The sequence below is a fragment of the Bufo bufo genome, chromosome 5 (genome assembly GCF_905171765.1).
Source record: "Bufo bufo chromosome 5, aBufBuf1.1, whole genome shotgun sequence".
Taxonomy (NCBI): Eukaryota; Metazoa; Chordata; class Amphibia; order Anura; family Bufonidae; genus Bufo; species Bufo bufo.
Window position 1 is genome coordinate 311,242,066 of NC_053393.1, and position 23,302 is coordinate 311,265,367.

Below are 23,302 nucleotides of genomic sequence, written 5' to 3' on the forward strand. Positions count from 1 at the left end.
AATCCAAATGCGTAAAATTTTTTAGACATTTATATTCCAGACTTCTTCTCACGCTTTAGGGCCCCTAGAATGCCAGGGCAGTATAAATACCCCACATGTGACCCCATTTCGGAAAGAAGACACCCCCAGGTATTCCGTGAGGGGCATATTGAGTCCATGAAAGATTGAAATTTTTGTCCCAAGTTAGCGGAACGGGAGACTTTGTGAGAAAAAAATTAAAAAAATATAAATTTCCGCTAACTTGTGCCAAAAAAAAAAAAATTCTATGAACTCGCCATGCCCCTCATTGAATACCTTGGGGTGTCTTCTTTCCAAAATGGGGTCACATGTGGGGTATTTATACTGCCCTGGCATTCTAGGGGCCCCAAAGCGTGAGAAGAAGTCTGGTATCCAAATGTCTAAAAATGCCCTCCTAAAAGGAATTTGGGCCCCTTTGCGCATCTAGGCTGCAAAAAAGTGTCACACATCTGGTATCGCCGTACTCAGGAGAAGTTGAGGAATGTGTTTTGGGGTGTCTTTTTACATATACCCATGCTGGGTGAGATAAATATCTTGGTCAAATGCCAACTTTGTATAAAAAAATGGGAAAAGTTGTCTTTTGCCAAGATATTTCTCTCACCCAGCATGGGTATATGTAAAAAGACACCCCAAAACACATTCCCCAACTTCTCCCGAGTACGGAGATACCAGATGTGTGACACTTTTTTGCAGCCTAGGTGGGCAAAGGGGCCCATATTCCAAAGAGCACCTTTCGGATTTCACTGGTCATTTACCTACTTACCACACATTAGGGCCCCTGGAAAATGCCAGGGCAGTATAACTACCCCACAAGTGACCCCATTTTGGAAAGAAGACACCCCAAGGTATTCCGTGAGGGGCATGGCGAGTTCCTAGAATTTTTTATTTTTTGTCACAAGTTAGTGGAAAATGATGATTTTTTTTTTTTTTTTTTTTTCATACAAAGTCTCATATTCCACTAACTTGTGACAAAAAATAAAAACTTCCATGAACTTACTATGCCCATCAGCGAATACCTTGGGGTCTATTCTTTCCAAAATGGGGTCACTTGTGGGGTAGGTATAATGCCCTGGTATTTTAGGGGCCCAAATGTGTGGTAAGGAGTTTGAAATCAAATTCTGTAAAAAATGACCAGTGAAATCCGAAAGGTGCTCTTTGGAATATGGGCCCCTTTGCCCACCTAGGCTGCAAAAAAGTGTCACACATCTGGTATCTCCGTACTCAGGAGAAGGTGGGGAATGTGTTTTGGGGTGTCATTTTACATATACCCATGCTGGGTGAGATAAATATCTTGGTCAAATGCCAACTTTGTATAAAAAAATGGGAAAAGTTGTCTTTTGCCAAGATATTTCTCTCACCCAGCATGGGTATATGTAAAAAGACACCCCAAAACACATTCCCCAACTTCTCCTGAGTACGGAGATACCACATGTGTGGCACTTTTTTGCAGCCTAGGTGGGCAAAGGGGCCCATATTCCAAAGAGCACCTTTTGGATTTCACTGGTCATTTACCTACTTACCACACATTAGGGCCCCTGGAAAATGCCAGGGCAGTATAACTACCCCACAAGTGACCCCATTTTGGAAAGAAGACACCCCAAGGTATTCCGTGAGGGGCATGGCGAGTTCCTAGAATTTTTTATTTTTTGTCACAAGTTAGTGGAAAATGATGATTTTTTTTATATATTTTTTTTTTCATACAAAGTCTCATATTCCACTAACTTGTGACAAAAAATAAAAACTTCCATGAACTCACTATGCCCATCAGCGAATACCTTGGGGTCTCTTCTTTCCAAAATGGGGTCACTTGTGGGGTAGTTATACTGCCCTGGCATTCTAGGGGCCCAAATGTGTGGTAAGGAGTTTGAAATCAAATTCTGTAAAAAATGACGAGTGAAATCCGAAAGGTGCTCTTTGGAATATGGGCCCCTTTGCCCACCTAGGCTGCAAAAAAGTGTCACACATCTGGTATCTCCGTATTCAGGAGAAGTTGGGGAATGTGTTTTGGGGTGTCTTTTTACATATACCCATGCTGGGTGAGAGAAATATCTTGGCAAAAGACAACTTTTCCCATTTTTTTATACAAAGTTGGCATTTGACCAAGATATTTATCTCACCCAGCATGGGTATATGTAAAATGACACCCCAAAACACATTCCCCAACTTCTACTGAATACGGAGATACCAGATGTGTGACACTTTTTTGCAGCCTAGGTGGGCAAAGGGGCCCACATTCCAAAGAGCACCTTTCGGATTTCACTGGTCAGTTTTTACAGAATTTGATTTCAAACTCCTTACCACACATTTGGGCCCCTAGAATGCCAGGGCAGTATAACTACCCCACAAGTGACCCCATTTTGGAAAGAAGAGACCCCAAGGTATTTCGTGATGGGCATAGTGAGTTCATGGAAGTTTTTATTTTTTGTCACAAGTTAGTGGAATATGAGACTTTGTAAGAAAAAAAAAAAAAAAAAAAAAAAATCATCATTTTCCGCTAACTTGTGACAAAAAATAAAAAGTTCTATGAACTCACTATCCCCATCAGCGAATACCTTAGGGTGTGTACTTTCCGAAATGGGGTCATTTGTGGGGTGTTTGTACTGTCTGGGCATTGTAGAACCTCAGGAAACATGACAGGTGCTCAGAAAGTCAGAGCTGCTTCAAAAAGCGGAAATTCACATTTTTGTACCATAGTTTGTAAACGCTATAACTTTTACCCAAACCATTTTTTTTTTACCCAAACATTTTTTTTTTTATCAAAGACATGTAGAACAATAAATTTAGAGCAAAATTTATATATGGATGTCATTTTTTTTGCAAAATTTTACAACTGAAAGTGAAAAATGTCATTTTTTTGCAAAAAAATCGTTAAATTTCGATTAATAACAAAAAAAGTAAAAATGTCAGCAGCAATGAAATACCACCAAATGAAAGCTCTATTAGTGAGAAGAAAAGGAGGTAAAATTCATTTGGGTGGTAAGTTGCATGACCGAGCAATAAACGGTGAAAGTAGTGTAGGTCAGAAGTGTAAAAAGTGGCCTGGTCTTTCAGGGTGTTTAAGCACTGGGGGCTGAGGTGGTTAAAAAGTGGGTTTTGGCAATTTTCTTAAAAATTTGAAGAATTGCTTCTAAACTTCTAAGCCTTCTAACGTCCTAAGAAAATTTAATTACATTTCCAAAATGATGCCAACATAAAGTAGACATATGGGGAATGTTAAGTAATAAATATTTTATGAGGTATCACTTTCTGTTTTAAAAGCAGAGAAATTGAAATTTAGAAAATTGCGAATTTTTCAAATTTTTGGGTAAATTTGGGATTTTTTCATAAATAAAAAGGTGAAATATTTGGACTCAAATTTATGACTATCATGAAGTACAATGTGTCACGAGAAAACAATCTCTGAATGACTTGGATAAATAAAGGCGTTCCAAAGTTATTACCACAAAGTGAGATATGTCAGATTTGCAAAATTAGGCCTGGTCAGGAAGGGGGCAAATGGCCCAGATGGCAAGTGGTTAAGGTGGCGGGGTGCTGTAGAGGTCACTGTTATAGTGGATAGTATTGATATCTTTTAATGACACACACAAACATTAAATGAAATAGATTAAATATACCCGAGCGAAGCCGGGTCCGTCAGCTAGTCACAATATACACTGCTCAAAAAAATAAAGGGAACACTTAAACAACACAATGTAACTCCAAGTCAATCACACTTCTGTGAAATCAAACTGTCCACTTAGGAAGCAACACTGAGTGACAATCAATTTCACATGCTGTTGTGCAAATGGGATAGACAACAGGTGGAAATTATAGGCAATTAGCAAGACACCCCCAATAAAGGAATGGTTCTGCAGGTGGTGACCAAAGACCTCTTCTCAGTTCCTATGCTTCCTGGCTGATGTTTTGGTCACTTTTGAATGCTGGCGGTGCTTTCACTCTAGTGGTAGCATGAGACGGAGTCTACAACCCACACAAGTGGCTCAGGTAGCGCAGCTTATCCAGGATGGCACATCAATGCGAGCTGTGGCAAGAAGGTTTGCTGTGTCTGTCAGCGTAGTGTCCAGAGCATGGAGGCCCTACCAGGAGACAGCCCAGTACATCAGGAGACATGGAGGAGGCCGTAGGAGGGCAACAACCCAGCAGCAGGACCGCTACCTCCGCCTTTGTGCAAGGAGGAACAGGAGGAGCACTGCCAGAGCCCTGCAAAATGACCTCCAGCAGGCCACAAATGTGCATGTGTCTGCTCAAACGGTCAGAAACAGACTCCATGAGGGTGATATGAGGGCCCGACGTCCACAGGTTGGGGTTGTGCCTACAGCCCAACACCGTGCAGGACGTTTGCCATTTGCCAGAGAACACCAAGATTGGCAAATTTGCCACTGGCGCCCTGTGCTCTTCACAGATGAAAGCAGGTTCACACTGAGTATATGTGACAGACGTGAATGAGTCTGGAGACGCCGTGGAGAACGTTCTGCTGCCTGCAACATCCTCCAGCATGACCGGTTTGACATTGGGTCAGTAATGGTGTGGGGTGGCATTTCTTTGGAGGGCCGCACAGCCCTCCATGTGCTCGCCAGAGGTAGCCTGACTGCCATTAGGTACCGAGAGGAGATCCTCAGACCCCTTGTGAGACCATATGCTGGTGCGGTTGGCCCTGGGTTCCTCCTAATGCAAGACAATGCTAGACCTCATGTGGCTGGAGTGTGTCAGCAGTTCCTGCAAGATCAAGGCATTGATACCATGGACTGGCCCGCCCGTTCCCCAGACCTGAATCCAATTGAGCACATCTGGGACATCATGTCTCGCTCTATCCACCAACGTCACGTTGCACCACAGACTGTCCAGGAGTTGGCAGATGCTTTAGTCCAGGTCTGGGAGGAGATCCCTCAGGAGACCGTCCGCCACCTCATCAGGAGCATGCACAGGCGTTGTAGGGAGGTCATACAGGCACGTGGAGGCCACACACACTACCGAGCCTCATTTTGACTTGTTTTAAGGACATTACATCAAAGTTGGATCAGCCTGTAGTGTGTTTTTCCACTTTAATTTTGAGTGTGACTCCAAATCCAGACCTCCATGGAAGGGATCGACCGATATAGATTTTTTAGGGCCGATACCGATAATTTGTGAACTTTCAGGCCGATAGCTTATACCGATATTCTGGGAATTTTCATTTTTGAAAAAAGAAATAAAAATAATAATAATTTCCTACACAAATCTGCTGTATAATATAACATAATATAATATAATATAATATATATATATATATAGAAAGGCTTGATAAAGACAGCAATGAGCTGTTGAAACGTCGCTTCATTTTTTTTGGGTCAATAAACCACACGTTTTTCCTCAATTATTCGGAGTGCTGCTGGCTTATTTTTCCTCCAGTTGTTGGACCCAGGTGCTGGTCCATATTGGTCGGCTGTGCACCCTTTTGTCTACAGTGTGCTGGCTGCCATGTTCAGCTCCCTGCTGCTGTGTGCACAAAGCACAGAGCAGCAGGGACAGTGTGAGATCCTATTCACCCTGATAGAGCTCTATCAGGGTGAATAGGACAAGGGTTCTAGTCCCTAAGGGGGCTAAAAGTTAGTAATATTTTTTATTTATTTTTTTAAGTATAAATGAAAAAGAAAGATTTACAAAAAAATAAAAATATACGTTAGCAATAAACATTAATTTTCAGCAGATTTGTGTAGGAAATATTTTTTCTTCAAAAATGAAAATTCCCAGAATATCGGTATAAATTATCGGCTATCGGCCTGAAAGTTCAAATTATCGGTATCGGCCCTAAAAAACAAACAAAAAAAAAAAAAAAAAAACAATATCGGTCGATCCCTACCGATAACTGTCAAATTTCCTGAAATATCGACCGATAATATCGGTAAAACCGATATATCGGTCGATCCCTACTGGATTTCCATTTTTTTTATTTGTGCGATTTTGTTGTCAGCACATTCAACTATGTAAAGAACAAAGTATTTCAGAAGAATATTTAATTAATTCAGATCTAGGATGTGTTATTTTTGTGTTCCCTTTATTTTTTGGAGCAGTGTAATTAATAGTAAGTGCCTTGTATTAACCTACTCTACATGATAAAATGCCATTTGCTGAACTGAGACAACCCCTTTCAAATGATCACTAACTTTTCACACAACATTGCATAAATCAATAGTACAAGGGACTACAAGTAACTTGAACTTCATGTAGGTTACAACTGGCATTTCAAAATGTGGAACGGGAAAAGCAAAAAATAGCTGTGTTGCATCAGCTAGTGGCGGAAATCTGCAGCTTCACAGCAGACTTTGAGATGAGCCCAACTCGTCCATAGTCATCAATGGTAGTGACTGTATGACACATGATGCAGATCCGATCACTTAGTAAACAGAATTCATACTTGCCTCATCTTGCTACACCACCATGTCATTTACTGACACCTATCCACTCCAGGGATACACACCACCCTTCAATATTAGAACTTCCATAAATTAGATCTTGGCTGCTGCCTAAGAACAGATGACTTGCAAATGCTTGAAAAATCTGAACTATGGGAAAGCATATGTCACCCACTGATCAGTCTTCTCCTTCTACCGCAGAATAGAGGATGAAAATTAAAAATATGGTGGAGTCACCATCTCCCAAAACCATGGTTTTGCCGTTAAAAAGTTGCCAAACCCAGCCCATCCATTATTTATGCCAGAAACTGGTGTAAATGAGGACTGAAATGTACGCCAGCTACGAGCGCACAGACTGCCGGAGGAAGCATTTGACACAGGGCTAGTCAATGCTTTGCACACTTTGATTTATCAAGACCAGAGCCTATATATTTGAACATGAACTTACAGATAATAGCTCGGACAGTGCCAGGGTTAAACGGTGTCCAGGTACCTGAAAGCAGAAGGAAGAGTTTAGTACTCATAGTAAAAGACTGAAGTATATGAACAGTAGTTTACAGATGTGTTAGTTTATGTTGGGCCTTGTTCACATTTAATGCAGATGGCACGCTAAGCTCCCAAGTTTACATGTTAAAAGGGAGACTGTCAGATGCCTAACAGAAAAACAAACTACTGCAGTTATGATGCGGAAGGGTGAACCTTTATTGAAGTGCGGCCTTTACATACAGTGACGTTTCGGCCTGATGTGGCCTTTATCAAACTGGTGCCGCTTAGAGGAGATGGGAAAGTGTAGGAAATGGCTGTGCTCAGAGACTCTGGGTTGCGCACAGCCATTTCCTACACTTTCCCCATCTCCTCTAAGCGGCACCAGTTTGATAAAGGCCACATCAGGCCGAAACGTCACTGTATGTAAAGGCCGCACTTCAATAAAAGTTCACCCTTCCGCATCATAACTGTTGGAGTTCTCTTTATTGTTATATACAGGGTGGGAACCCGACTCAGAGCATTTATTGGCAGAGTGCCACGAAGTTCTACATTAGATTAGATGCCCAACAGAGGCATCCATTACCCATGGGCTATAGTGGTATCCATTTAAAGGAGTTGTCCAGTCATCTCATATTGATTGCTGCAATATTAGATTGCTGCACCCCTGCCGATGGGTGCTCAGACGAGCTCAGAGGTGCAGTGCAATTACAAGTGCTTGTGCCATTCAAGTAGTGCTTGCATGAGCGCCAGCTCTTCTTCAAACATCTGATAGACGGTGACCCCCACAGATTAGTTATTGAGGATAGGTCATCAATATTACTGGCTGCACAACCCCTTTAATAAATGCTGATCAATGATAACGTGTAACCCTTTTGTGGTCAGTTTTTTTTTTTTTTTTTTAAAGACATTCTGCACCTCTGGTAGCCAGGACAATTTTTTGCAGTTTTGACAAAAAAACAAAAATTATGAAATAACATATCATACTAACCCCTATCTAATATATAAAGATGAGTGTATGTGTGAATGTATGTACGCTAAAGGAACCCGCAATCGCATTTAAAATCGCCAAATTTGGCACACAGGTACATCAGGTGTCCTAGAAGGTTTTAGACCTGGTCTCAGCTCTCTAGGACGTACCGTTTGAGATATTCCCAAAAAAAAAGTCAAATATATCACATGACCTACATTAGCCAATAGAAGCCTGCAGGTCTTTCACACCCCAACTGCCATACACGGTCACATGTCCCTTATCAGCCAATAGAAGATCGCAGGCCCTTAGTCTCCACACACACAGTTTTTACACCAGGTTTCCATAACAACCCAGACATTTTTCTTCACTGCTGTAGGTCAGCTTTAAAGGGGCAGGGCACTGGATGACACTATTAAGGAAATGGACTTCTGTGGAGGTCACAGTTAACCCTTTAAAGACTAGGCCTATTGATATTCATGTTCCAATAGCAATAACTTTTTTATTTTTCCATTCACATAGCTATATGTGGTCTTATTTTTGGCTGGATAAGATGCATTTTTCAATGCCACCATTTAATTCACTATGTCTTGTATTAGAAAACAAGAAAAAAATAAAAATCTGTGTGGCAAAAACCAAGGTTTTTGGGGTTTTGACACCACAACATTCACTATGCACTAAAAGTGACCCAACGTCCTTATTCTGCGGCTCAATATTCTGCGGCAATACTTAAGAAAAATCTAAATTTTCTTTGCATCGCTATATCCTGACAGCCATAACTTTTATATTTCAGTCTACAGAGCTATATAAAGGACTTATTTTTTCACTGGCCGCACTGACTGCGAGTGGTGATTGCGCCACCCCATTATTTAACCCCTCAGTTGCCGCTCCCAGTCAGTGCTGCTGGATGCGGGCTGTAGTTTGGAATCCAAATGCGTAAAAATGCCCTGTGAAATCTTAAAAGTACTCATTGGAATTTGGGCCCCTTTGCGCACCTAGGCTGCAAAAAAGTGTCACACGTGATATCACCGTACTCAGGAGAAGTAGGGCAATTTTTTTGGGAGATTTTTACATATACTTATACTGTGTGTGAGAAATATCTCTGTAAATGACAACTTTGTAGAAAAAAAAAAAAAAAAGTTGTCATTTACAGAGATATTTCTCACACACAGTATGGGTATATGTAAAAATACACCCCAAAACACATTGCCCTACTTCTCCTGAGTACGGCGATACCACATGTGTGACACTTTTTTGCAGCCTAGGTGCGCAAAGGGGCCCAAATTCCAATGAGTACTTTTAGGATTTCACAGGGCACTTCTCACACTTTAGGGCCCCTAAAATGCCAGGGCAGTATAAATACCCCACAAGTGACCCCATTTTAGAAAGAAGACACCCCAAGGTATTCCGTGAGGGGTATGGCGAGTTCATATAAAAAATAAATAAAAAAAATTGTCACAAGTTAGTGGAATGAGACTTTGTAAGAAAAAAAATATCAATTTCCGCTAACTTGTGCAAAAAAAACTTCTATGAACTCGCCATACCCCTCACGGAATACCTTGGGGTGTCTTCTTTCCAAAATGGGGTCACTTGTGGGGTATTTATACTGCCCTGGCATTTTAGGGGCCCTAAAGCGTGAGAAGTAGTTTGGAATCCAAATGCGTAAAAATGCCCTGTGAAATCCTAAAAGTACTCTTCAGCGGAATACCCCTTTTTGACATTTTTGGCTAACTAAATTTAGGGGGTATTCCTCTGAGACTACCCAGAAAAAAAAAAAAAAAAAAAACACACCTGCCTAGTAAAAAGGAGTGCTTGCGAAGTAAAGCTGCGATCGCTAATAAAGATCCAGAAAGCTCAAAAGTATTTCTGTCACTGCGGTGGGGCGGACTGAACGCAAGTGTGGGCACAAGATCAGGCCTGATCGGGCGAACACTGTGTTTTCTGTAGAGCCTAAGGTGACCCTAATGTACTGATATAGATCTGATTGCGATCAGTCTTGATCACTTACAGATACTATATAGTACTAGTGCCGATTAGCGACAGCGATGACGCTAATAAGCGACTAATCAGTGACTGCGGTGCGGTGGGCGCTAACTACCTAACAAGTAGCTAACTGGCGGTGATAAGGGACCCTTAGGCCCCATTCACACATCCGCAATTCTGTTCCGCAGCTGAATGGAGCCTTACAGGGGGGTGACTAATGACAGGGGGGTGATCAAGGAGTCTATATGGGGTGATCAGGGGTTAATAAGTGACAGGGGGGTGTGTGTGTGTATAGTGTAGTGTGGTGCTACTTACAGAGCTGCCTGTGTCCTCTGGTGATGGATCCAAGCAAAAGGGACCACCAGATGACCAAGTAGCAGGTATATCAGACGCTGTTAACAAAACAGCGTCTAATATACCTTTCTGATGCGATTTTTTAAACATCTACAGCTTGCCAGCGAATGATCAGCGCTGACAGGCTGTAGTTTAACTTCAGAGCTGCGCGCCGTGTTGAACGCATGCGCGCGTTCACTCGAAATCTCGGGTCTCACGAGATGACGCCAATAGGCGTCGCTGAGACCTGAGAGCGCTGCTGCCCGGACGCCTATCGGCGTTACAGTGGCGGCAAGCGGTTAAAGATGTTTTATACAGCGATAATGCCGGTCGCGGACGTTTAACACTTCAGATGCTGTGCTCAATCCTGACCACGGCATATAAGCGCGCGCAAACCCAGAAGAGGTGAACGGAGAAGCCGGAGCTTGTATGCAGCAGCCTCCAGTCATTCTAACTAGTACATTTCTCACAGACTCCAATGCTAATGCATTGGAGTCTATGAGAATAGCAATCTAATGATTGTTTGCTATAGTTCCCTGTGGGAACTATAAAAAAAAAAAAAAGAAAGTTTAAAAATATAAAAATTCAAACACACACACACACACACACACACCTTACCCCCCCTTCCCCCCCCCCCCCCAAAAAAATTGTAAAAAAATACAAACTGGCCGATTTTGGTTGCTTCATTTCTCTAAAAAAAAAAAAAAAAAAATGAAAAAGTCCAGAATAGTTATAGGGGTCAGAATATGGTGACAAAAATAAAACTTGGAAACATTTTTGACAAAGTTTTTATTATCAGTATGAAAACGCAAGAAAAACTATACGTATAAAAAAAAAAAAAAAAAAAAAAAAAAGAAGGATCCCTGGATTAGGACCAGGGTGGATAAAAATCAATGATTTAAAAAAAAATAATAAATATCAGATTTTTTTATTTAAATCGGATTTTTTTGATATAAAATGCTTTTTCAGGAAAATATATTACCAACCAAAGGTTATTCCATCATGAAATAAAAGATTAGTTTTTCAATTATGTAGAATAAGGCTGTACGTGGACTCCCATATTGTTGAATGGATTAGGCAGTGGCTGAGGGACAGACAGAGGGTTGTAGTCAGTGGAGTATATTCAGACCATGGTCTTGTTACCAGTGGGGTACATCAGGGATCTGTTCTGGGACCCATATTGTTTAATATATATTGCAGAAGTCCTCGATGGTAAGGTGTGTCTTTTTTCTGATGACACAAAGATTTGTAACAGGGTTGATGTTCCTGGAGGGATACATCAAATGGAAAAGGACTTAGGAAAACTAGAAGAATGGTCAAAAATCTGGCAACTAAAATGTAATGTTGATAAGTGCAAGATAATGCACCTGGGGCGTAAAAACCCAAGAGCAGAATATAAAATCAGTGATACAGTCCTAACCTCAGTATCTGAGGAAAGGGATTTAGGGGTCATTATTTCAGAAGACTTAAAGGTAGGCAGACAATGTCATAGAGCAGCAGGAAATGCTAGCGGAATGCTTGGGTGTATAGGGAGAGGCATTACCAGTAGAAAGAGGGAGGTGCTCATGCCGCTCTACAGAGCACTAGTGAGACCTCATTTGGAGTATTGTGCTCAGTACTGGAGACCATATCTCCAGAAGGATATTGATACTTTGGAGACAGTTCAGAGAAGAGCTACTAAACTGGTACATGGATTGCAGGACAAAACTTACCAGGAAAGATTAAAGGACCTTAACATGTATAGCTTGGAAGAAAGAAGAGACAGAGGGGATATGATAGAAACTTTTAAATACATAAAGGGAATCAACAAGGTAAAAGAGGAGAGAATATTTAAAAGAAGAAAAACTGCTACAAGAGGACATAGTTTTAAATTAGAGGGGCAAAGGTTTAAAAGTAATATCAGGAAGTATTACTTTACTAAGAGAGTAGAGGATGCATGGAATAGCCTTCCTGCAGAAGTGGTAGCTGCAAATACAGTGGAGGAGTTTAAGCATGCATGGGATAGGCATAAGGCCATCCTTCATATAAGATAGGGCCAAGGGCTATTCATAGTATTCAGTATATTGGGCAGACTAGATGGGCCAAATGTGTCGGCAGGTGAGAACCATTCTATGTTTCTATATGTGTCATTTTTTGGGTAAATAAATTCCATTAATCCATTCACAATGTCATGCTCTTCCAGACGTTTTTGTAAGATTATTGGGCAGTTTCTCTGCCTACAAGATATTATCACAGATGCTTGGTTTACTTTTGCAGTTCTCAAAACTGAATTGGACTCAGCAGAGATCACATGCCTCCTCTTCACAGCAAAAATGTTATAACATGAACAGAGTTGAGAAAAATACCTTAATCCTAACTTCTACAAACCTATGAATGCAGAATCAACCTAATCAAACTAATATGAATAGTTGTTTAAATCTTCATCTACTTGCATATTATAAGTTATACCAGCAAGAATTAGTCTTTATGTAGAAAACTAGGATTTAAAATCAAGCCTTGCTGACTAGTGATTTAAATCATTTTGATTTAAATCAAATCCACCCCGATTAGGACTGACCTTTAGAATGAAAGTAACTGCTCAAACGACAAAAATAAAAATAAAAACTGTAAAAACTGGTGAAGTTGCTTTTTTTCCCCCAATTCCGAGACGGGTAAACTGGTCAGAGTTGAGGGAAAGATGGATGGTGCTAAATACAGGGATATTCTTGAGTAAAACCTGTACCAATTTGTGTGTGATTTGAGGCTAGGACAGAGGTTCACCTTCCAGCAGGATAATGACCCCAAAAACACTGCTAAAGCAACACTTGAGTGGTGTAAGGGGAAACATGTAAATGTGTTGGAATGGCCTAGTCAAAGCCCAGATCTCAATCAAATAGAAAATCTGTGGTCAGACTTCGATTGCTGTTCACAAGCGCAAACCATCCAACTTGAAGGAGCTGGAGCAGTTTTGCAAGGGGGAATGGGCAGAAATACCAGTGGTAAGGCTACCTTCACACTCGCGTTTGGTGTGGATCCGCCATGGATCTGCACAGACAGATCCGTTCAGATAATACAACCGCCTGTATCCGATCAGTTTGTATTATCTTTAACATAGCCAAGACAGATCAGTCTTGAACACCATTGAAAGTCAATGGAGGACGGATCCGTCCCCATTGACTTACATTATGTGTCAGAACGGATCCGTTTGGCTCAGTTTCGTGAAACTGACACCAAAACGCTGCAGGCAGTGTTTTGGTGTCCGCCTCCAAAGTGGAATGGAGATGGATCGGAGGCAAACTGATGTATTCTGAGCGGATCCTTTTCCATTCAGAATGCATTAGGGCAAAACTGATCAGTTTTGGACTGCTTGTGAGAGCCCTGAACGGATCTCACAAACGGAAAGCCAAAACGCCAGTGTGAAAGTAGACCTAGATGTGGCAAGCTCAGAGACTTATCCAAAGCGACTTGGAGCTGCGATTGCCGCAAAAGGTGGCTCTACGAAGTATTGACTTTAGGGGGTGAATAAATATGCACATTGACCTTTTCTGTTATTTTGTCCTATTTATTGTTTGCTTCACAATAAAAAAATAAAATAAAAATATCTTCAAAGTTGTGGGCATGTTCTGTAAATTAACTGATGCAAATACTCAAACAATCCATGTTAATTCCAGGTTGTGAGACACCAAAAAAAAAAAAAAAAAAAAAAAGGGGGTGAATACTTTTGCAAGGCAATGTATATGACCACATCCAAACATTAATATGCATAAGAGGAGTTACGCCTAGTATTACACTTTTTCAGCATGTATAAACATGAATATCTAATGTACAGTCTTTCACAAAAGTGAGTACACCCCTCACATTTTTGTAAATATTTTATTACATCTTTTCATGGGACACTGAAAATATGACACTTTGATACAATGTAAAGTGGTCAGTGTACAGCTTGTGTAAATTTGGTGCGCCCTCAAAATAACAGTCATTAATGTCTAAACTGTTGGCAACAAAAGTGAGTACACCCCTACGTGAAAATCGTCAAATTGTGCCCAAAGTGTCAATATTTTGTGTGGCCACCATCATTTGCCTTAAGTCTCTTGGGCATGGAGTTCACTAGAGCTTCACAGGTTGCCACTGAAATCCTCTTCTACTTCTCCATGACGACATCATGGATCTGGTGGATGTTAGAGACCTTGCGCTCCTCCACCTACCGTTTGAGGACTCCCCACAGATGCTCAATAGGGTTTAGGTCGGGAGACATGCTTGGCCAGTCCAGCACCTTTACGCTCAGTTTCTTTAGCAAGGCAGTGGTAGTCTTGGAGGTGCATTTGGGGTTGTTACCATGTTGGAATATTGCCCTGTGGCCCAGTTTCCTAAGGGAGGGGGATCATGCTCTGCTGCAGTATGTCACAGGACATGTTGGCATTCCCTCAATGAACTGTAGCTCCACACAGCCGGCAGCACTCATGCAGCCCCGAACCATGACACTCCCACAACTATTCTTGACTGTAGGCAAGACACACTTGTCTTTGTACTCCTTACCTGGTTGCCACGACACACACTTGACACCATCTGAACCAAATAAATCTATCTGGTCTCATCAGACCACAGGACATGGTTCCAGTAATCCATGTCCTTAGTCTGCTTGTCTTCAGCAAATTTTTTTTTTTTTTTTGTGCATATCTTTAGAATAGGCTTCCTTCTGGGATGACAACCATGCAGACCAATTTGACGCAGTGTACGGCTTATGGTCTGAGGACTGACAGGCTGACCTTCACCACTTTAACCTCTGCAGCAATGCTAGCAGCACTCATACGTCTATTTTGAAAAGACAACCTCCAAACATGACGATGAGCATGTGCATTTAACTTATTTGGTCGACCATGGAGAGGCCTGTTCTGAGTGGAAGCTGTCTTGTTAAACCGCTGTATGGTCTTGGCCACCATGCTGCAGCTCAGTTTCAGGGTGTTGGCAATATTCTTATAGCCTCGGCCATCTTTATGTAGAGCAACAATTCTTTTTTTTTTTCAGATCCTCAGAGAGTTCTTTGCCATGTTGAACTTCCAGTGACCAGTATGAGGGAGTGTGAGAGCGATAACACCAAATTTATCAAACCTGCTCCCCACTCACACCTGAGACCCTGTAACACTAAGGAGTCACATGACAATGGGGAGAGAAAATAGCTAATAGGGGTGTACTCACTTTTGTTGCCAGCGGTTTAGACATTAATGGCTGTGTGTAGAGTTATATTGAGGGCACACCAAATTTACACCGCTATACAAGCTGTACACTGACTACTCTACATTGTATCAATGTGTCAGATCTTCGACGTTGTTACATTAAAAGATATAATAAAATATTTACAAAAATGTGAGGGGTGTACTCACTTTTGTGAGACACTATTTAACCTTTCAGCCATGTTCATCTGATCCCATCACAATAAAAATCTAACAACTGCCTAATAATCAAGTACATGAATCTGTCACTAAGACTCCCCCCATCTCATATGTCCTGGTCAGAAAATTAAGCAGTGTGTCCCAATACTTTTGTCGGCTGATTAGTTCCCTTTTATGCCTTTGTTTGACATATACGTTAGCATGTTTGTTTGTGTTTTTTTTTTTTTACAATGGAACTCTATGATGAACGGATGCCACTTTATGGCATCAGACTGAGGTATAATATATATATATACATATACACACACACACACACTTTTTTTGTATACGTTAACTGGATAGAAAAAAACACATGATGTGAACCCACCCTAAGAAAGGGCAATGATTAAGAGGGTCCTTATTAAAGCACATCCCACGGATCATTGGCCTGTGTAAAAGGTCTTTAAAGGGACACTGACCTGCATTTTACTTACTGAGCTATTAACATCACCACATTAGTCTCCACGATTTACATTAAAATTAACTAGTATTACTGCCTTGTGTCTTTGGTCTATAAAATCAGTTTTATTAATATGTAAAGTACCTCAATAAAAAGGAGCCCAAGGGGACGTCCCTCCTGCCGTTGGAGTCTAACCGCTCCCATTACTTCAGAGCCCAGCACCGCCCCACTGCTAATTTATTCACTGCTCAGCACCTCCTGGCATCGGCTTCACAGAACTCATTGCGCATGCGCCAGCTGCACAAATGGGCGCTCCACAAACATTACGTTGGCGCTGAGCAGTGAATAAATTAGCAGTGGGGTGGTGCTGGGCTCAAACGACCAGAGGGACGTCCCCTTGGGCTCCTTATTGAGTTACTTTACATATTACTAAAACTGATTTTATAGACCAAATAAAAGACACATGGCAGTAATACTAGTATATTTTAATGTAAATTGTGGAGACTAATGTGGTGATGTTATTAGCTCAGTAAGTAAAATCCAGGCGACAGTGTCCCTTTAACTCCTTCACAAAATGTGAGGTAATAGCATGTCCCTTGTCGTGAAGGGGTTAAAGACCTTTAAAGATAGCACCACTCTGGAGCAGAGTAGGCACCATAGCAACTGCGCACCTGATTTTTCACACAGCAGACACCCAGGCCTAATGTCAGCGATCCAGCGGTAATGCCAATCACGAATATTTAACCCCTCACATGCCACGGTCAAATGCGACAGCATCAGAGAGGCCAAAAACCCGGAAGCGTGCGATTGCCAGACAGAAGCGCCTCCCCCAGAAGGAGATTAGGGAAGGCAATCCAGTAAAGTAATAAGTCAGAGCCTTTACTAGGCTTCTAGGTTTAAAATCAAAATGGGCAAAATGCCCGTACCATTAAAATAAAATAGTTATCCTATATGGTGAATGGTGAACAGGGAAAAAATAAAATAGACTGTGCGCAGTTTTTTTCATCACTTCACCTACCCAAATTTTTTTTTAATAAAAACTGATCAAAAAGCCATACACATTCCAAAATGGTTTAATAAAAAATAAAATAAAAACGATCTTCCAAAGTTTTACTTTTTTTTTTTTTTTCTATACTTCAACACAAGAAAAACTATACAGACGTAGTTCCGGCCTAATCGTACTAACCCAGAGAATGAAGAACAGGTCAGTTTTACCACATAGTTAACGCAGTAAAAACAAAACCCAAAACTGTGGCGGAATTTCGTTTTTTCCAATTCCACCACTATTTGAATTTTTTTCCAGATTCCCACTACATCCTATGCAATATTAAATGGTGCCATAAAGTACAACTTGTCCCACAAAAAAACAAGTCCTCAACAAAATCTGCACAAATTAACAGTATAGGTAAGTATAAGAAATGTTATAATATATCTTATCAGAGAAATGTGTTTCTCCCCTTTCTGTGGAGAGGAGAATTTAGCTGCAATGAGAGAGAAGAGACATAAGGCTGGATTCACATCACGTTTTTGCCATCCCATTATCATATATGCTGGGGAAGGGGGGGGGGGGGGGGGGGGGGAATAAAAAACAAACAAACATATATTACACCATGTTTTTCTACCCTGCAGACGTATACGTTCTTTTTATAGTGGAACTCTATGGTGACGGATGCCAAGGTATGGCATCCATCTGAGGCATGGATGGCAACATGATGTGAACCCTGCCTTACAAGAGCTTATTTAAAAGAGATAGAGACGCACATAATGCACATAGAAATCCAAGTAGAATGGAGGATGAATTCTGCTAGAGGGAGAAAGACTTTCTCTAATATAGAAGATATATTACAAAGTTTCTTATATTCATCTGTACTATTGTTGAAACGACTGACCATTTAACTCCTACGGTTTACGGGACAAATAGGAGATCTCACTGTATTTACATGCAAATTCCGTTCACACAGAGATGCTAAATGCTATAAGACAAGTAACATTTCACAACTGTAGAAAAAAAAAAAAAAGACAAAGATTGCACATGCATGTTATGCAGGGATCTATTGCTTCATATACGTTTTGATCAAATTGCACATGACAACTACATAACAACCTTTTTTAAGATGGTCCCTACACACCATAACACTGGTGGGGACAGCACCCTACTAGAAGGCTAAGTGCCCTAGGCTCGGGGCCACCCCACAGTCACAACATCAGGCAGCACTGCACCATGTGAACAGACCACAAAAGCTCACCTTTCCAAGTCAGAGACCAAGTAGGTATTAACCCTTATGACTCACTTGAAAGAGGTCATCATGACATGGTGAGTGGGCCTATGCCCTCTGATTAAAACATACTCCGAGACTCACGTCTAAATTATGCTCATCAGCAATACATCACTGCATGGCAGATGTGCGCTCCTTTTTTCCTACTCTTAAGACAACCAAACTGAATTACTGACAAACAAGAACACTCTGTGATCAGAGTCTGAAATATAGTTCAAATAATTTCTTTCAGCAAGACGTCCTCTGTACCCAGATGTGTGCCAGGGGTTTGTGGCTCTCATTACTGAATGCCTAGCCAACCATCTATTTATTTTTAAGAACAGATTTTTGCAGTCCATATTCAGTGTGGTCCCAACCCTTTAAAGGGCATTTCTACCCTTTACATATTGATGATCTGGAGGATAGATTGGCCAGGATCTGACACAAGGAACCCCCACCAATCTGCCAGCAGCAGAAACCTAACAGTGGACAGAAGCAGAAAGCCATGTGCGGCGACTGTGCTCGTGTACTGCAGCTTAGCTCCTGTTCAAGTATCTATGTCCTAGACAACCCCTTTAAAAGGGGGTGGGGGTCCAACATTGGGCACCTCCACGATACCAGCTACTTGTGGCAGCTGTCTGCAACAGAAACATAATAGTGGATGGAGCAAAAAGCAAAAGGGTAAGTGCTTAGAGACTGGTACAAACAGCAGCCATGGTTGTGGTGGTCATGCACACAGATGTATTACATCTACAGGGGTGTGCCTGAGCCATGTGTCATGATGCTGCAGATCTACAGATCAGTAACTTACAGGCTGTGCTGGAGAAAAGTGTCCTACCAGAAGAACCAACTTACAGTGCCCCAAGTGCCGGCATTACTGAACTATGGAAGATCTCCTCCTACAAGGTACACTGGAGGGTCTGTGTCAGAAAACATCAACCTCTCATCTTCCTTGGAAACCAACACAGCTATTTTCCTGTAGACATAGAGCTCCATTGTGTAAACTAGGGCATGGTCTTATTTTCCAACTGACGGGACAGCAAACCCAGCTTTCTGAGCTGTAAGCCACACACTGCACATCTCAGTCCTGCTGAACGTGCCAGCAAGGAGCCGCTCAGAAAAATCCTTCTGTGCAGTTTATGTCTCTGTACTAGATCTTGTACAAATTGACCGATGCTGTAAGAAGTAATAAAAATGAACATTATGGAGTCCGAAGCGGTCCATGACCACCGAGGAGCACATGCAGGACTATGAATCTCATACACAAGGTTTCCTCACCATTGGATAAAGCTTGCTGCAGTTCAACGTCCGATATAATGCCACTGTTGTCTGTGTCCACTCTGCGGGTGACAATAAAGATGATATTAGTCACAATAAAGCTATCCAATACAGAACCTCAGTAACTTTGTGACCTGGAGCTCATAGACGCTGGGTGGATATAGCAGGCTGCGTTTCCACGTTCAGGTTTTTGCAGCAGCCACTGAGGTTCTTCTGCCTTTTCTAAAAATCCGGCAGCCTTTCAACCAGGCAAGATGGCTTCCTCAGTACGTACCCCTTGTCGTGCTGCAGATTCTCCCTGGCCACGTCCCCTGTAAATGCAGCCAAACAGGTCGTGAGCTTACTGGAGGAGCCTGCAGCCACGTGAGCGCAGTGGAACAGTAAGTGCTGAGGAAACTGTCTGGCCTCCACAGGACAGAAGACTGACGGATTTTTTGAAAAGCCTGGAGAACCGCTATAAAGCACTTACTAATACAGTTGTATTCCCAAAGCTCCATGTATCCTCCATTTCATGTAGGCCCTGAAGGTCCTCCTTGTGCAGTGATCCATCAGTGGCCCATGACTGAGGGCATCCTCACCAATCACATGACCACTTAGTTATTGAATAAGAGTGCCAGCACCTTGTGGTCTAGATAGTGAACACGTAAGATGGGAAACCCCCTGTAACAGTCTCAGATATATACTTGCCCACGTCTCATTTCATTTTCTCCCCACCACGTTATCTGTATTCTGTGGCTCAATAGGATTACATATGATCGCACATTCATCTCCATGGAATTGTATCACCTTAACGTTTCATCTAACTAAACATTTACATTAGACTGCTGCCATGATATTTAACACTAGACAACATCAGACATTTCATTGACACCATTGTGACTGGGAATGTGCCAGTTTTCGGAGCTAGATTTGTGAGTCCAGCCTGAAGAAGCTAGTACATAACATGGAAATCTGTTCCAGAATTTGTGTCAAGCATACATCCCCCTGTAAAGCCACATTCACACATGATAAGTATGCAACAAAGTGCATTTAGATACTGTTAAAAAGCCTGTGTGAATAAGGGCTTAGCCAGACACTTCACCCACTGCAATTTAAAGGGTGCTGTCTGAACTAATATGCCGACTTTCTTGCAGATTTGAGGCCGTTTCTGCAACATAACTTTCCCGCTTTGTGTAAGCCTGGACTAGACAAGCAGGGAAATGCATTTCTGAACATACGGATTTGCTCCCATTTTGGGTTTTGTTTTATTTAGTACCTGGTTTCTTTTAAATGAATTTGGATTGATGAATTTAAAAATAACACATAGGACAGGCAGCAGCGCTCCACAAAGCCGGTGCTCCTGGGACCTACCTCTTATGTAACCAACAGATTATTTCCTGGCAACTGTAACTCTGTTATTACAGGAGTCAGATGAATGGAAACAGGTAATACAGGCCCGTATTCTTGTTACTGCTAGAGGTCCTAGGGGTTAGACCTTTAATAAACTAATCAATATCCCTAACCACTTGGTCTAACTGAAATGACCCCTTAAGGGGTTAAAGTACACATCTAGGATGAGGGTACGCTATCTACATACAGTGACATGCAAAAGTTTGGGCGCCCCTGGTCAGAATTACTGTTACTGTGAACAGCGAAGCAAGTTAAAGATGAAATGATCTCTAAAAAGGCAAAAGTTAAAGATGAAACACACTTTGACATGTTAAGCAATCTTAGGGTATTATTTTGGTTTTGTACAATTTTAGAGACTAGACTAATAAAAGGAAAGTAGTACCTTGCAAAAGTATAGGAACCCAAAGAGCTTTGAACGCTCAGATAACTTTGACAAAGTCAATACTACAGAGCTGTCCTATAGAAGAAGTGAATGGGAACACCATGCTTAGAATTAGGCTGCTCTCCACTGCAATTGATGTGGCGAGCAGGTAAACAGCAGAGAAGGCAGCGCTGCCGATCCGATAGCCCCTTTAAATAGCCTTTAGGCCCCTTTCAGACGGGCGTCCCAGATTTGCACCGGATGCATTGCGGGAAACCCGTGCGAGTGCGAACACAATTTCATTTAGTTTTGACTGCGCTGTTCAGTTTTTATCGCGCGGGTGCAATGTGTTTTGCATGCGATAAAAAAAAACTGAATGTGGTATCCAGACCCGAACTTCTTCACTAAAGTTCGGGGTCGGTGTTGCACTTGATCGCGCAGCCGGCATAGTCTTCTTTGAGGACCTGCAAAAGGACCTTTGATGATGTAATAGCTCTCACCAGCGCAGGTCCTGCTGAATGAAGATAGAAGGATCTTCCATTTATTTTTTTTTAACCCCTCAAGCAACATTTTAGTAAGCATTCTGTATTATGAATAATATTTTCCTTTATAACCATAAGGGAAAATACAGTAAATTGACTTTAAATCAATTTACTAACATCATCTCCTAGCACTTGCTTACGGATACTATGCAATTTTCACGCAGCCCCATTCAGTTCTATGGGGCCTGCGGTGCGTGAAAAACGCTGAATATAGAACATGCTGCGATTTTCACACAACGCACAAGTGATGCGTGAAAATCACCATTCATCTGCACAGCCCCATTGAAGTGAACGGACTCCATTGCATAACGGAAATGGGACGGATCTGTTTTGCAGCCCATAGACTTCTATTATGACGGAAAGAATAAAGGAATGCCTCTAAAGGCATTCAGTCATACAATTGCGTTATGGTCCGTGGTAACAGAATCCATAACACAATTCACCTTTTACCAGTAAACAAAGCGTGAATGAATTTCATAACCCGAAATTCACTCATCTCTAGGTACAAGCACGCTGGAGCCACTCCTGGATTCTATGAATGTGTTACATAGGGATTTGTAGTGGATTTTACCCTATATACATTACATCCTCTTTTCTGGTACACAGCATATCCTCCATGTGTGACCATACTCCATTATGGAACAATTTTTTGTATCTTAACCACAGAAATCTGAATTTGCATTTTCAACAACATTTCCTGAAGACACGACGTTGGAGGAGAGGGCAGGTCACAGTAAGGAGCGTCCAGCACATTACACTGGTATCAATACAAAAGAAAATTTCAAGAATGAGGAAGAATGAGCTGTATGGTGGCAGACTGGATAGACTGGTCTGAAGAGCAAGGCAGTCTTGTTTGGTGCTGGAGTCCAACAACCTCATACACAACTTACTCACTGAGCCATAATATGGGGGTGCGCCATCAAAGGGAAAACACGCTTGTGTAACAAGAGTATATAATATGCTACATGGGACTTCAGCAAAACTAATTAGAAAAGGGAAAGTCATTACTACTACGGTCTAATCTGTAGGCAGCGGCTGGGGCTCTTCACACCGCCTATTTTAGGCCTCTAGGGTGAAAATCTGTCCCAATGCAGCAAAATTCTGTCCACCAAAAAGTTTCGACCAACTCTAAATTGCTCCACAGCACTTATGCACCACAATTGTGAATTTCAGCTTCATAAATGTATCTGCAGGTAGACAAAAAGATGGACACTGCCCCCCAAAAAACAGAGGATGTCAGAAAAAGTCAGTCATTCTTTTTAGTTTGTCTGAATAAGAAGTTTGTCAGGAGCAGGCAGAATTTGGGCGCAAAAAAAAAGAAAAAAAAAAAAAAAGTGGCGCACTTTTCCTGGTGAATAAATTTAGGCCACAGGCATGATGATTGCGTGTTTTGTGGTCTGCAAAATACGGATACTGGCAGCATGCACTTGGCATTTTGCGGAATGGCACGTCCAGCCCATAACAGAACAGTCCTATCCTTGTCTGCAAGG

At 41.7% G+C, this 23,302-nt stretch overlaps 1 protein-coding gene across 1 annotated transcript in view; it reads right to left on the reverse strand.

Annotated features, from left to right (window-relative positions):
• PDCD6 (programmed cell death 6) overlaps window positions 1-23,302 on the reverse strand; it is a 43,212-nt gene that overhangs the window by 13,316 nt on the left and 6,594 nt on the right. Inside the window, exons 2-3 of the mRNA XM_040433849.1 lie at window positions 19,521-19,582; window positions 6,859-6,903 (exon numbers count right to left, since the gene is read on the reverse strand). Of these exons, the coding sequence (XP_040289783.1) occupies window positions 6,859-6,903; window positions 19,521-19,582 (107 nt within the window). The remainder of the gene's footprint in view (window positions 1-6,858; window positions 6,904-19,520; window positions 19,583-23,302) is intronic.